Here is a 13,593-nt window from a genome sequence, read left to right on the forward strand (position 1 = left end):
TCCAAACCTAAGCTCATGGTTTGTACACCCCAGACAAACTGTAAGCCGGAAACTGAGAACGCATTAGGACAACACATTAAGTGAAATAATTGCTAAGCTGACAGCAATTGTGATCTCCTTAGGGAGTCCACACAGTTGGGTTTGGCATTATAAAGTGGGTCATTCAGTTGAATGTACATGAGCAGAGCCACAGAACACATTCACCTGCCCATCTCAGACCAGGTTGTCTAATATGTTCTTTCATGGATTGGTTAAGTCCATTCTTTGCTGCTCTTCCTTTTTAAAAATTGGGGCTGTGTCATCCCAATTTTGTGATTTTGCTGCCTGCAGTGTTAGAAACTGAGATATGAAAGCTAGGAGCTAAATGGCACCTTAAACCTAGGTTATGGGAGCAACAACAGAATGTCTAGGTGCAATTTGTTATAACTTGAATACAAAGGCGAAAATGAATGAACTGCAGCTCAAATATTCTGTTCACTTTTCACATGGTCTAGTCCTTCCCCTGTTCACCCCCCCAAACATTCTTAAGAGGGTCACAATGGCACTGTATTGAAAATAAATATTTTGGTATTGGATTATGGGGCACAGGCTCTAAACAGCTTACAGCGTGACTCCTCAATAGTACAAGGTTACAGTGATAGAATGGTTTGCCGTGCTTGCTGAATGCCATTTTTTAAAAATACACAGAGCTTTGTAAACTCTACTTTTGCTGCTTATCTGTAATATCACACCAACCCACCTGTTTTCATTTAAAAGTTAAGTAGGAAATAACATTATCAATTTGGAGAAAGGAAGAAAAAAACCACAGCAACATGTTCAAGCTAAATTTACAAATCCTTTATTTAAAAAAGAAAATAGGGACTTCTGGGAAGGCGATACTGCTGTCCAAAACCATCTCCATCACCTAAAAGCTTGAAAATCTGCATTTTGGCCCCATATTTACATGCTAAACTTTATCCTAATATTCTTCTAGACATGCACACAACCCTATGCACATGGTACATTTATGCAAACAGGAGGTGCTCTCAGAAAGTGTGGGGCACTAGGAAAAGTTACTACCCCTACACACAGCAAGTTGTGTTTCCTTTAATGTAAGGCAGCTACACACAAAACTGCAGCTACAGAACCTGTGCAAAAGTTTTCAGAGTGCAAAAGGGTTGTGGGCGAAGGTCTCTTCCAACTCCCTTCGTACAACACTAATACACCTCCTGCCTCTTGCTATCAGTAAGACAAAAATATAGTAGCATCCACATTGAAAGAAAGGAAATTAAACTTACTTAAATGTTTTTTGGAAACTATCCACCATGCTAAGTGCAAAATTATTCATGGGGTAATACAGGTGCCTGAGAAACGAACTTAATGCTCCCTTCCCCTCAGTGGTAAGAAAGCCAGACAGAGGAGACAGAAAACTTCCTTTTCACTCCAGATTCAACTGCCACGGATCTGGAAAGTATATCCCTGAAAATGTATTTTGACGCACAATTTCCTACATGAATCTCAGAAATCTACACAATTTTTTGCAAGTTCTTTTACCTCAACACATTAATAAATCGAACTGCTAGAGACATTACATAACATCCAACAGGCTTTAAACCAAAATTCTTTTTTTCTTAAAAAAAAGTTGCATCTATCGTTTTTTAAAAAAAACTGTGTGCAAGCAAAAAATAAAAGGGGTGGGGGAAGCAAAATAACCTGTTTGTTTGGAAAAGGCAATTTTTGTACAGGGTGGTTTCTTTTTCAGAGTCTTAAATTAAAAGATACATTGAGAAACTCTAGCAACACAGCTGAGATATCAGCTGGGCATCAAAAGTGACCTCGCTTTCCTAGCACCTTCTGATTAACCCAAACCATTTGAAAAGCAACAGTTGGCTCTACTTCAGTGCCCATAACCATCAACTGAGTGTGTGAGAAGTTCACAAATTAACATGACTAGCCAAAGGCAGCAGATTTTAAGGCAGTGAGAGGCATCGGGGCAGCAATGCTTCAGTCCACACAAAGGATCTGAGGCTCAGCTGCAGAGAAAGGTTAAGTCCACCCCCTGATGGGCTGTCAGGTGGATTCTTCCTCCTCTTCCTCCTCATCCTCCTCCTCTGCCTTCTGGTCCACCTCTGAGGTATCTGATGACTCATGGAGCAGAACATACTCCCTGCTACTGAACCCAAATTTCAGGACATCCTTCTCTTTCAGTTCGTAGTAGCGCTGAGGCTCAATGCGCTGGTTGTTCAGAAATGTGCCATTGCCTGAGCCAAGGTCAATAATGTAGGGTTTTACCTTCCGGCCCACTGTGCCATCAGGGCGGGTGTATTCCACAAGCCTTGTAAGAAACAAGAGATTTGTACTGATTAACAGCATAATATATGGGAGCCCAACTTCGTTAAGATTTCTCCCAGCTTCCAGCATCCCACAACAACCCTGTGGAGCACATCTTAAAACATAAAACTCCTTTGAACATAACTGACAGCAGAGATCTGTGTGCTTATTCAGGAAGAAGAGCTATTTAGTTGTGACTGCTTTGCTCAAGGAGATCAGCTGTGGCCCTTTCCACCTTGAGAAATTTGTAGCTGCCCTAATCTTTAGTGGAACTATTGATAATGAACTTAAAGCCCCATAAGGTCTGCTCTGGTTTTAAACCTTCAATATGCCCCATAATTGCAATTTCTGATCACTCCCAGTCCTCACACTATTCAGCATATCAGGAATGGGGAATAGGAACCACCCAGTGGGCCAGATCCTTAGACAGGAATTCAAAGTCATGCTCTTACGACTGTTCTGTCAGCACAAATATTTCTGCTTGCCAAATACAGCTTGGCAAGCCCCATGTCTCCTGGGTGCTGCTCTGGGGGTTCTCCTGACCCTTAAGAGATCTGGAGGAGGCATAGGAAGGGTAAGCTCTGTTGCACTGGCTTCCATTAGTTTACCAGGTTTGTCAAGGCTGGTCCTTAATTCCCCCACCCTCTGCCAACGTCATAATACTGCCAGATGACTGGCACATGCACATGTTGAAGTTCAAAGGAGCATGCCTTCAAAGGGACTTGCTGTAACCACTGATTGGCAGTCAGAGGGAGCTCCTTTGAAGTAATTCTCAAGAAAGTGGTTTGGGTTCAAGCTGCTTTCTCCACAAACAAAGCATTTCCCCCTCTGCAGAGAAAAAAAATTCTCTGTTCCAAGAAGGTTTGAATCCACACCCCTTCCTGCAAACAATGCAAGTCCCCTCAGCTATGCTAGGGAGTTCCTATCAGCACCGACAAAGAACCTGCTTGCAATGGAACAATTGGGGGCTTAGGTTAAATCCTTTATAACCGTGTCTATACCTGCCCCACACTTCACATCCTCAATGTAAGGCCAAATGGGGAGCAGGTGACTGTAGTCTGTGGGGAACAGTTTCATGGACCAAACTGGGACCTGTGCCAAGCTTAATTAGGTCCTTGGGCTAGAAGCTCCCCGACACTTGCTTGGGACTTGTTGCTTGTTTGTCCCAAGTTGAAGGAATTAGAAGGGCTTTACTAGGAGACAAGGCTGACATCAAATTGCAGGCAAGGAGCTTTAAAGCAAGGATACTTTCTCAATAGCGACATAGTGTACCAGGAAAGAGGAGCTACGGTCAAAACGACAGCAGATGAATGTATCTGGCATAAATTTGCTGGAGAGGGGTAGGACAAATGGAGGTAGCAATTACAGGGCGTATTTATCAATAAAATGATGTATCCAAAGTCCTTAATACTGTCTCTTGCTGTATAGATCCCAGCCAGTAAGTGGGGAGTATTAATAGCTAACTTGAAACTAACAGCTACTCATAGCTCATAGAGCCTCCTAAGCAGCTACATATCCACACCCACACCTGGGCCAAGACTTACCGGTACTGAAAGACAGCGTGTTGTTTTGAGCAGGAGGGGTGGTCAATAGGGATATCAGCAATGCGTCGGTGCCTCCCCAGCAGGTAGGCACTCTGCCTGTGAATGTACATAACTGGGAGAACCTCGTCATTCTTGAAAGGATACAAACGCCACCGCTTCTTGGGGATCCGTGCTTCTGGGGGCTCGCTGTATTTGATCACGACACCACGGAACGTATTGGAATCCTCCAGAAGTGCACCAGACAGTTCAAAGCTTGGCTTCTCTTTATTCCCTGGCTCTTTGTCTGTGCTGTGTGACCCCTCTGCCCCTGGATTCTCTTCATCACCGCTGGCTTCTGCCTGCTCCCGGCGCTCCCGACGTTGCTCATTATATAATTCCCTCTGTGCCTGCTGAACTTGGAAGCGATGACCGTCCCTCTCCCTTTCGTGGCCCCCAGGCTGATCCCGGTGGGGCTTCCTTCGGCCAGAATGGTCCCGATGTCTGTCTCGGTCATTGCTTCTTTCCCGCCTGTGGCCCGGCTCAGAGTGGTCTCGATATGGACGCTCCTCATGCCCCCTCTGGGAGCGTTCTTCTCGCTCCTACATTAGGGCAATAGCAAAAGGCAAGTTTTTAAAAGTTCTGTTCATGAGTATAAATAAGTAAAATGGTTTCAGCCTTTCATATGTTTTCTAAAACTATAAAACTGTTATCACAGCATGCTGAATTTAATAGCCACACTACAAGGTCTGTTTGAAAAAATTAAGCTATTGCACAATCTAATGGCAGTGCTAGTGTTTGTTTAGCTTTTTTTTTTACACCAGTAACTTTTGTTTCCTCAAGTTGTCCATACTTGCTTTAATCCCAAGTGTGCAATACAATACAAAGCTTCTGTCAATTTTATCTGGTATGCCCAGTTACCTGCTTTACTTTAGGTATCACATGATGCGGACTTCGGCTTCTTTTCTCTCGGGGGGATTTGCTTTTTTTGTTTGAGGACTTGTTTTTTCTTTTTGACTGTGACCTTTTAAAGATATGAAACCAAGGATAAGCACATGAATTCCCATCAGCAAAAAAAAGGCACGTGCAAGTCAACACACTTGATCCACTGTGGTCTGGTATACAGCAATTCAGAGGTGAGAGTGGGGCATCAATAAGGAATATATACCTGACATTTGCAGAATCATACAAGGCAGCTTAAAAGGTAAAGGTACCCCTGCCCTTATGGGCCAGTCGTGTCCGACTCTAGGGTTGTGCACCCATCTCACTTAAGAGGCCGGGGGCCAGCGCTGTCCAGAGACACTTCCGGGTCACGTGGCCAGCGTGACAAAGCTGCTCTGGTGAGCCAGCACCAGCGCAGCACACGGAAACGTCATTTACCTTCCTGCTATAAAGCGGTACCTATTTATCTACTTGCACTTAGGGGTGCTTTCAAACTGCTAGGTGGGCAGGAGATGGGACCGAAAGACGGGAGCTCACTCCGCCGCGGGGATTCAAACCGCCGACCATACGATCGGCAAGTCCTAGGCACTGAGGTTTTACCCACAGCGCCACCCACGTCCCACAAGGCAGCTTAAATAAAGTTAAATCAACAAAGTACAGAAGATAAAAACGCAACCAGGAAGCATAACAAAACAGCAAATAAAGCCAACAACTATTTAAAGAGACAGCAGGTGACACAAAGACAGGGGGCTGTGAGGGCTTCCTGTATCTTTCCACTGTCTGCAATTCCTCCTATGCTTAAGCAAGATCTGAGGTGAAGGCCAGTGGGATAAGGAGACCTTCACAGTTGAGGGGGCATACTGTACTTGCTGGGAGTTGCAGTGCAAAACATCTGGAGGACACCACGCCGGCAAAGGCTAGTATGTGTAGCACCACTCTCACAGTCAACAGGTGAAACTCAGTTTCCCTAATGTGTGTTATCTAATCAAAGCCCAATGCCACTACAGAAGCACTTAACCCACATTTCCCATAATTGTCATTCTGCCCTACCTCACCTTCTTGCAAAGCCAGTCAAGCCAGACTTGAATAGGAAAAAGTTGCCCGGAGACCATTGTATTATTCGTTGTCTTCACATCCCACCTTTTTTAGGCATGGAGCTCAAGGTGGCAAACATGGTGCCAGCTACCCTGTGAGGCAACTTAGGTTGAGAGAAGGCAGTGGCTGGTCCCCAAGGTCACCCAGTGAGCTTCATGGCCGAGCGGGGGGTTTGAACCCCGGTCTCTCCCATGTCCGACACTCTTAACCAGTACAGCACACCGACTCTCGGTCCTTCAAGGCTCCCTTTTATAAGGCAAAGGGCAAATAAAGCGAGTCGGCCCACGGCCTCGCGCCCCCCTTCCCCACGGAGCGCTAGTGGAGGAGGTGGCGGCGCTGGGCCGGGCCCCTTCCCCTCACAAGACACAGGAGCTTCTGAGCCCATCCCCGCCACCCCCGGGCATCATCACCTGCCGGCCCCCGAGTTCCCCGGCGGCGGCGAGTGGCTTCCGCGCGGGCTCCGCTTCCGCCGACGCTGCGGCTCCTCCATAACACCGCCGGCCTCTTCTCCTTCTTCTTTTCCTCCCACTTCCGCTTCCAGGTCGTCACCGGTGTCACTATCGAGAAACACTTCCCAGCCAGGCTCGATGCCGCTCTACCTACTGTGCGCTCTATGGTTTGCCCTGTGAGCGGAGTTGTCTGGCGGACTAGTCGTGGTCAGACGCCCCCTGGCGGCCACTGATAAGACATTTACTTAATCATGCAGTGATGCCCAAACTTGGCCCCCCAGCTGTTTTGGGACTACAGCTCCCATCATCCCTAGCTAACAGGACCAGTGGTTAGAGATGATGGGAATTGTAGTCCCAAAACAGCTGGAGGGCCAAGTTTCGTCTTCACTTAATGGGTTCATTTATTGCTTTTTCATAACAAACGAGAGAGAGAGAGAGAGAGAGAGAGCAGGAAGCTCCCCCCCGCCAAGCCGTGTGTGAAGCGCTGAAGCGCTGCAGACGGAGGGAGGCGCGATAAACACGGAATCTATCACTGGGAGAAAGGAGATGCTTCTCAATACTTTCCGAAACAGCTCTAGACGTGACCCAGAAGTGAGGCTCGCGACTGCGGGGCCACCACGTAGAATGCCCCGTCGCTTGTGCTCGCCAGCCGCGCCTAACTAAGCTCACAGACCTCCAGGCGCTTTCCATGACGGGCAGGGACAGTCGGGGGCGGGGGTTGAAAACAAGGACAGGCTCATCCTGAGCAGGTGACCGCTCCGCTCCTCTCTCTCCCCTTCTCCTCTCTTCCAGTCCCAGCCTCAGGGATTGTTGCTGCTAAGCTGCTTTGCAGGACAGTTTTCGTGTGCAAAGCAAAATAGCAAGAATACCCGCACTGGACTATGTTAAGAAGGATTCAAGCAAGAACAACCCCGTGCTTAGCCGGGAGCGACTCTTCTCTGCTTGCCTCTCGGGAGGAACGGGGCAGCGGTCCACGGTACCCGGAAGTCGGCGCAGGCGGCGCTACTCTCACGAACCCTTTCGGCTCCTGCGTGTCTCTAGGCTGCCGTGTTGTAGATGGGACGGCCGCGGTGCTTTTCTGCGCAGGCGCGGGCTGGAGCCTGTCATGTGACTGGGCTTCCTGTCCGAGCCCGGTCGCCGTCGCTATGCCAACCTTAGCACAACAGGTCCCGGGACGACAGCCGGGCCCGCCCGGAGGAGGAGAGGAGCCGCCGCCGCCGCCATCATGATCCCGCCCGCGGACTCCCTGCTCCGCTATGAGACGCCGGTGCTGGTCAGCCGCAACACTGATAAGCGCTCGCCCAAGGTACGTCCCGGGGGGATGGCGGCTGGGTCTGAGCTCCGTGCACAGAGCCCCTCCGCTCACCCCAGCCAGCCCCGCTCCACTTGCCTCTGTCTCCGTCTCCTCCTCCTCCTCCTCCGCAGGCGCGTCCGCTGAAGGCGAGCCCGCAGGTGGGGCCTCCGCCGGGGCCCGTCCCGACGCCGAAGGGCAAGACCCCGCCGCCCACTGTAGACGCCACCAAGCAGCCCGAGGAGATCCTCAACGCCATCCTGCCCCCCAGGTGAGATGCAGGCTCTGTGAGTGGGTTGGGTCCGAAACCAAGTGGCTCCTGGGCAGGGGCCTCTCGAGTCCCCCTCCTCCTGCTGGGGCCGGAGGGGCAGCTGAGCTACCAGTCCTGGAGGGCTCCCCACCACAGTAGAGGCCAGCAAGGAAGCTCTATTCTTTATTGGGGGGTGGGGGTGTTTCCAGTTCATTCCAGGCATGGCAAGCACCCACTGCCCAGCTGCCTCGCTCTGCATGAGAAGAAGTCTGCCTCTTCCCTATAGTGGCAACAGCAAAAAAACCTTGCTCTGCAGATGTATGCAGAACTGGCAGCTTCAGAGGGTTATAAACATCCACACCCACCCCAAATACAGTCATACCTCATGTTACGTCTGCTTCATGTTATGTTCTTTCAGTTTACGTCTCGTGGCAACCCGGAAGTACCGGAAAAGGGTTACTTCCAGGTTTCGCCACATGCGCAGAAGCACAAAATGACATCACGTGCATGCGCAGAAGCGGCGGATCACAACCCGCCCATGCGCAGAGGCGCCACTGCAGGTTGCGTTCTTTTCATGTTGCGAACGGGCCTCCGGAACGGATCCCGTTCACAACCAGAGGTACCACTGTACTGAGCTGCGGCTCCATCCTGCAGTTACAGGTCTACTCACAGTTCACTCAGATCCAAGCAGCTCAAGGAGTGGAGGCTACAGTGTTCTTAATGCCCTTGGACATGGGGCCATCCATACCTCAGCTTAATGTGAATTATGAACCCCTCCCCCGTGCCCCCTTTGATTCCCCCTCCTCCACGGGCATAGCCAGGATTTCTATTAGGGGGGAAGGCTTTGTGTTGGGGGGACCTCAGTTAATAATAATAATAATAATAATAATTTATTATTTATACCCCGCCCATCTGGCTGGGCCTCCCCAGCCACTCTGGGCGGCTTCCATAAAAACCAAAAATACAGTAAAATATCACACGTTAAAAACTTCCCTGAACAGGGCTGCCTTAAGATGTCTTCTGAATGTCAGGTAGTTGTTTATCTCTTTGACATCTGCTGGAAGGGCATTCCACAGGGCGGGCGCCACTACCGAGAAGGCCCTCTGCCTGGTTCCCTGTAGCTTTGCTTCTCGCAATGAGGGAACTGCCAGAAGGCCCTCGGCGCTAGACCTCAGCGTCCGGGCAGAATGATGGGGGTGGAGACGCTCCTTCAGGTATACTGGACCGAGGCTGTTTAGGGCTTTAAAGGTCAGCACCAACACTTTGAATTGTGCTCGGAAACGTACTGGGAGCCAATGTAGGTCTTTCAAGACCGGTGTTATATGGTCTCGGCAGCCACCCCCAGTCACCAGTCTAGCTGCTGCATTCTGGATTAGTTGTAGTTTCCGAGTCACCTTCAAAGGTAGCCCCACGTAGAGCGCATTGCAGTAATCCAAGCGGGAGATAACCAGAGCATGCACCACTCTGGCGAGACAGTCCGCAGGCAGATAGGGTCTCAGCCTACGTACCAGATGGAGCTGGTAAACAGCTGCCCTGGACACAGATTTGACCTGTGCCTCCATGGACAGCTGTGAGTCCAAAATGACTCCCAGGCTGCGCACCTGGTCCTTCAGGGGCACAGTTACCCCATTCAGGACCAGGGAATCCTCCACACCTGCCCGCCTCCTGTCCCCCAAAAACAGTACTTCTGTCTTGTCAGGATTCAACCTCAATCTGTTAGCCGCCATCCATCCTCCAACCGCCTCCAGACACTCACACAGGACCTTCACCGCCCTCACTGGTTCTGATTTAAAAGAGAGGTAGAGCTGGGTATCATCCGCATACTGATGAACACCCAGCCCAAACCTCCTGATGATCTCTCCCAGCGGCTGCATGTAAATGTTGAAAAGCATGGGGGAGAGGACAGAACCCTGAGGCACCCCACAAGTGAGAGCCCAGGGGTCTGAACACTCATCCCCCACCACCACTTTCTGAACACGGCCCAGGAGGAAGGAGCGGAACCACTGTATGACAGTGCCCCCAGCTCCCAGCCCCTCAAGACGGTCCAGAAGGATGTTATGGTCGATGGTATCAAACGCCGCTGAGAGATCCAGCAGAACTAGGAAACAGTTAAGTATTTTTATTGATTTATGGGGTCAGCTGCCCCCCACTTGACTATGCCCATGTTCTCCTCTACATGTTTTCCTCCAACTGCTGCTGTCACTCACTTTCTCTTCCCTAAAACTGGAGTCTCCCTATACAACTGATGTAGCTCTTGTATTCAAATTTTCAAAGCATGGGAATGTCTATTTAGGGAGGACTAGGTATGGGACAGCAGTAGTTTGAAGAGGACACTTTAGGTTGGGAATTATGGAGGCATGAGAAATTCACAATCCATGATAAACTGAGGTTTGAACAGGCTTTGGTTTGCTGTCTCCTTTCTAAGATTTAGAAGCCACTGGAAATGTCTCTTTCAGTACCAAAACATAAAGTGAGCCTGCTTGGTCTCCTTGAATCCTAGCCTCTCTCTGCTTGCTTTGGTGTAGAGAATGGGTGGAAGAGAACCAGCTATGGATCCAGCAGGTGTCGAGCACCCCCAGCACACGCATGGATGTGGTGCATCTGCAGGAACAGCTGGACCTCAAACTCCAGCAGCGCCAGGCCCGTGAGACAGGCATCTGCCCTGTGAGGCGAGAGCTGTACTCCCAGTGCTTTGGTGAGTGAGCAAACAGAGCCAGCCCTCTCCGCACAAAAAGTCTCATCCAGAAAATGAGGGCATGACTCCCGGGTCCTCGTTTCAATGATTTTTCACATCCTCACCCCCAGTTCTAGTCCTACACCTCTTCCAATTAAAATACAGTAGCACTTCGGGTTACATTACCCTCGGTCTACCGCCACGCGCATGCATATAACAGTGATCCTCGAGGTGCGAAAACGTCGGGATCTGGCCAGACCTCTGGAACAGGTACCACTGTAACAGAGGTACCACTGTAACACACTATAGTGCTATTTCCCATCCCACCCCCACTCCCCAAAATACACCTTTTTGCTTATCCCTTTCTTTTTAACCGGCCTCCTAAGTAACTGTAGTTCATCTTCCTAGGAAAAGCCTCCCTGATCAACTTTGTTGCTGCTACAAGTACAGCTTTGAAACCTAAGTTGGAGCCATTAACTTGCTCGCAAGCTGGAACACCAAACACTGAATAATTATTATCCTTTAAGGCAGTCTTGAGTCCCTAGCTCCCAACCTCTGGAGGTGGGTGGAAGAGCATCAGTCCAGACTTTTCCCAGGCACAGCCTCATTTGCAACTCTTCCCTTGCAGATGAGCTGATCCGGGAGGTGACCATCAATTGTGCAGAGCGGGGACTGCTGCTGTTGCGAGTGCGAGACGAGATCCGGATGACGATTGCTGCTTACCAGACCCTGTATGAGAGCAGTGTTGCCTTTGGCATGAGGAAGGCACTGCAGGCTGAGCAGGGCAAGTCTGATATGGAAAGGAGAGTAAGTGTGGAGGCCAACAACTCCCGCCGCTGCACGATCTTAGTTGGGGAAAGAAAGGCAGAGTTGCTTTGGGCCTCAAAGCTTCTTGGCAACCATGAAGTCTACCACTTGCTTAAAGTTGTGCAGATGTGTGTGTGCAGTGCATCTTATTGCGACTTTGCGAAGGAGAATAATCAGCTCTGAGGCTGAGCTGCCTAGGGTGAGCAAGCCGTGGGAACCACCTGAATAGTAATTACTGTCACACATCCTGCCTGCTTCTTCTAGGTGACAGTAAAGACACTTCCAGGAGGCCTGGAGAAGTAACACTGCATTTGTTGTGGCCACTCATTAACCTGGTGGGTCTGTTTTTTGCCCCAAGATTGCAGACTTAGAGGATGAGAAGCGGGACTTGGAGAGGCAAGTGAATGAGCAGAAGGCCAAGTGTGATGCCATTGAGAAACGGGAACTTGAAAGGCGGCAGGTGGAAGAGAAGAAGCACACAGAGGAAGTCCAGTTCCTGAAACGAACAAATCAGCAGCTCAAGGTTGGTTAGAGGGGACAGGGGCTGGATTGGTGCATAAAGAAACCACTCTTTCTTGGACATCCAAACTCTGTTGGATTCCCAGCTCCAGTCGGCAATGATAGAAGTTATAGTCTAGCAGGTTCTCCACTCCTAACAGGATTCTGTGTTTAGTCTTTAGGAGCCTTCCCTCCCCATCACCTATTGATTTCTGACTTTGGGAGGGTTGCTACCTCTTTCCTGTTCATCTGTTATACACAGGACACACCCAAGTTGATTTGGTCAGGCCAGTTTCTAGCTCCCAATTTACATGGTCTCCCAGTAATGTATGTTTTGTTAGAAAATACCAGAGCCTGGCTTTATGTAGGCATGTCCCTAGTCCTTAACCTAGTCTGGAAGGCCAGAGTCCTTAATTCTAATCTGTTAGCCCTATCCTGACCTGCAGTGGTATCCTTAATCAGAGGACGTAAGACTTGCTGAGAGGATCCGCTATGTAGAAAGTTTAACACACTTCACTAGTAGTGAGGGGCATTATTAGGGGTCCCAGAAGTGCAACTGTACTCTTTAATCCTAGTCTGTCCGATCAACACCAGATCATACAGAGCTGAGTATGTCAGTTGACAGGGTGGGATATTTTACCAAGTTTCAAAGGGCTACTTGTGGGAAACCGAGGCCTATTTGAATGCTTCACAATGGGTATTGTGTGCTTAGAAGTCTTAACACCCCTAAATTACCTAAGGGACAAGGGGAAGGAAACAAGTTATGATTGGGGTGGAGGGACAGAAAACACTTTCCTCTTACCAAAGATTTGCCTCCTTGGTGGAGCCTGCTTCTGGCATGCAGGGAAGAAAAACCAGCAAGAAAATTGGATGTGTCCCCCCAGTAACCCTTCCTTGTTCAGTAGTAGCCAGTGGTGTTTTTTTCTAATTGGGCATCAAGTTGCCTCTAGCCACTGCTGTGAGCCCAAGTCCCAGAAATGATGTTCATAGCACAGCCCTCAGACAGCCAAGGGCTTCACGGCCAGTCATGAAAGCAGAGAATGCAAACCACTGTTACAGCAACTTTGATTCAATTTCCTCTTTAGTACTTTTACATTATGAAATGAGACTTTTGTAGCCAGGAAACAGTGCCAACTCTCCACTTTCTTCTCATAAAGCAACAGATTTCCATGCCAAGAATGAAAGAAACTTAATTTATAAAACATGGGATGAGGAATGCAAGAACAAACAACACCCCCCTCTCCACTCCAACTTGTTTCAGCCCCCAGCACTGCAGCAGCCTCCAAGTGAAGCAGTGGATTGTTAGATGTGCACCTTCTGGCAAAAGTGAGAGACTTAATTAATTAGACTGTCTTTTTCTGCTTTTCAGGCACAGCTTGAAGGCATCATTGCACCAAAGAAGTAGTGGACCTTTCCAACAGCCCAGGGCTGGAGGGGGGAGTGCCTCCTGAGCGGCAAACAAAAGAATATCTTCCAAGAGTTCTTTAAAAAAGGTTCCAGATATAAGTTGCACCCCCTCTCTCATCTGGATCAGCTCCCCTTCTTTGCTTCTAGTGATTTCTCAGCTGGTTTGGGATTTGCCTCACCAGTTTACCCTAAGTGGAATTTTTTAAAGTATTTTTTTATGTAGTAGTACTTCAGTTTGTTATTACCGGGCAAGCCTCCACCCTGCAGCAGGACAGAGGTTCTACAAAGTCACATTAAACTAAACAATTCTGAAACTTGGTCTGTTTGCTTAATTGGCATGAGTTTCCTTG

General features: G+C 49.1%; 2 protein-coding genes across 3 annotated transcripts; one reads left to right on the top strand and one right to left on the bottom strand.

Annotated features, from left to right (window-relative positions):
• Nucleotides 1-1,643: 1,643 nt before the first annotated feature.
• Nucleotides 1,644-6,585, bottom strand: SNIP1 (Smad nuclear interacting protein 1). 2 transcript variants are annotated; one of them, XM_053399162.1, is made up of 4 exons: nt 6,278-6,585; nt 4,752-4,854; nt 3,855-4,432; nt 1,644-2,314 (listed from the first exon to the last, which is right to left on the bottom strand). In XM_053399162.1, exons 1-4 carry the CDS (start codon nt 6,355-6,357, stop codon nt 2,050-2,052), a joined length of 1,026 nt encoding a protein of 341 aa, XP_053255137.1. In that variant the 5' UTR covers nt 6,358-6,585; the 3' UTR covers nt 1,644-2,049. The 2 variants fall into 2 exon arrangements, with proteins under 2 accessions (XP_053255137.1, XP_053255138.1); XM_053399163.1 differs by lacking the exon at nt 6,278-6,585 and adding an exon at nt 5,823-5,906.
• Nucleotides 6,586-7,407: 822 nt separating this feature from the next.
• On the top strand, nt 7,408-13,557 carry DNALI1 (dynein axonemal light intermediate chain 1). Its single transcript, XM_053399164.1, has 6 exons — nt 7,408-7,622; nt 7,742-7,878; nt 10,383-10,552; nt 11,160-11,338; nt 11,697-11,861; nt 13,206-13,557. Exons 1-6 carry the CDS (start codon nt 7,542-7,544, stop codon nt 13,239-13,241), a joined length of 768 nt encoding a protein of 255 aa, XP_053255139.1. The 5' UTR covers nt 7,408-7,541; the 3' UTR covers nt 13,242-13,557.
• Nucleotides 13,558-13,593: the final 36 nt, after the last annotated feature.

Source organism: Podarcis raffonei, chromosome 8 (genome assembly GCF_027172205.1).
Source record: "Podarcis raffonei isolate rPodRaf1 chromosome 8, rPodRaf1.pri, whole genome shotgun sequence".
NCBI classification, from domain to species: Eukaryota; Metazoa; Chordata; class Lepidosauria; order Squamata; family Lacertidae; genus Podarcis; species Podarcis raffonei.

Coding starts and splice junctions, on each gene's coding strand:
- SNIP1 (XM_053399162.1), bottom strand. CDS start 6,357: ATGGAGGAGCCGCAGCGTCGGCGGAAGCGGAGCCCGCGCGGAAGCCAC. Junction 4,855..6,277: donor GGGAACTCGGGGGCCGGCAG/GTGATGATGCCC, acceptor TATCTTTAAAAG/GTCACAGTCAAAAAGAAAAA. Junction 2,315..3,854: donor CACGCTGTCTTTCAGTACCG/GTAAGTCTTGGC, acceptor GTTTCTTACAAG/GCTTGTGGAATACACCCGCC.
- DNALI1 (XM_053399164.1), top strand. CDS start 7,542: ATGATCCCGCCCGCGGACTCCCTGCTCCGCTATGAGACGCCGGTGCTG. Junction 7,879..10,382: donor AACGCCATCCTGCCCCCCAG/GTGAGATGCAGG, acceptor GCTTTGGTGTAG/AGAATGGGTGGAAGAGAACC. Junction 11,862..13,205: donor GAACAAATCAGCAGCTCAAG/GTTGGTTAGAGG, acceptor TCTGCTTTTCAG/GCACAGCTTGAAGGCATCAT.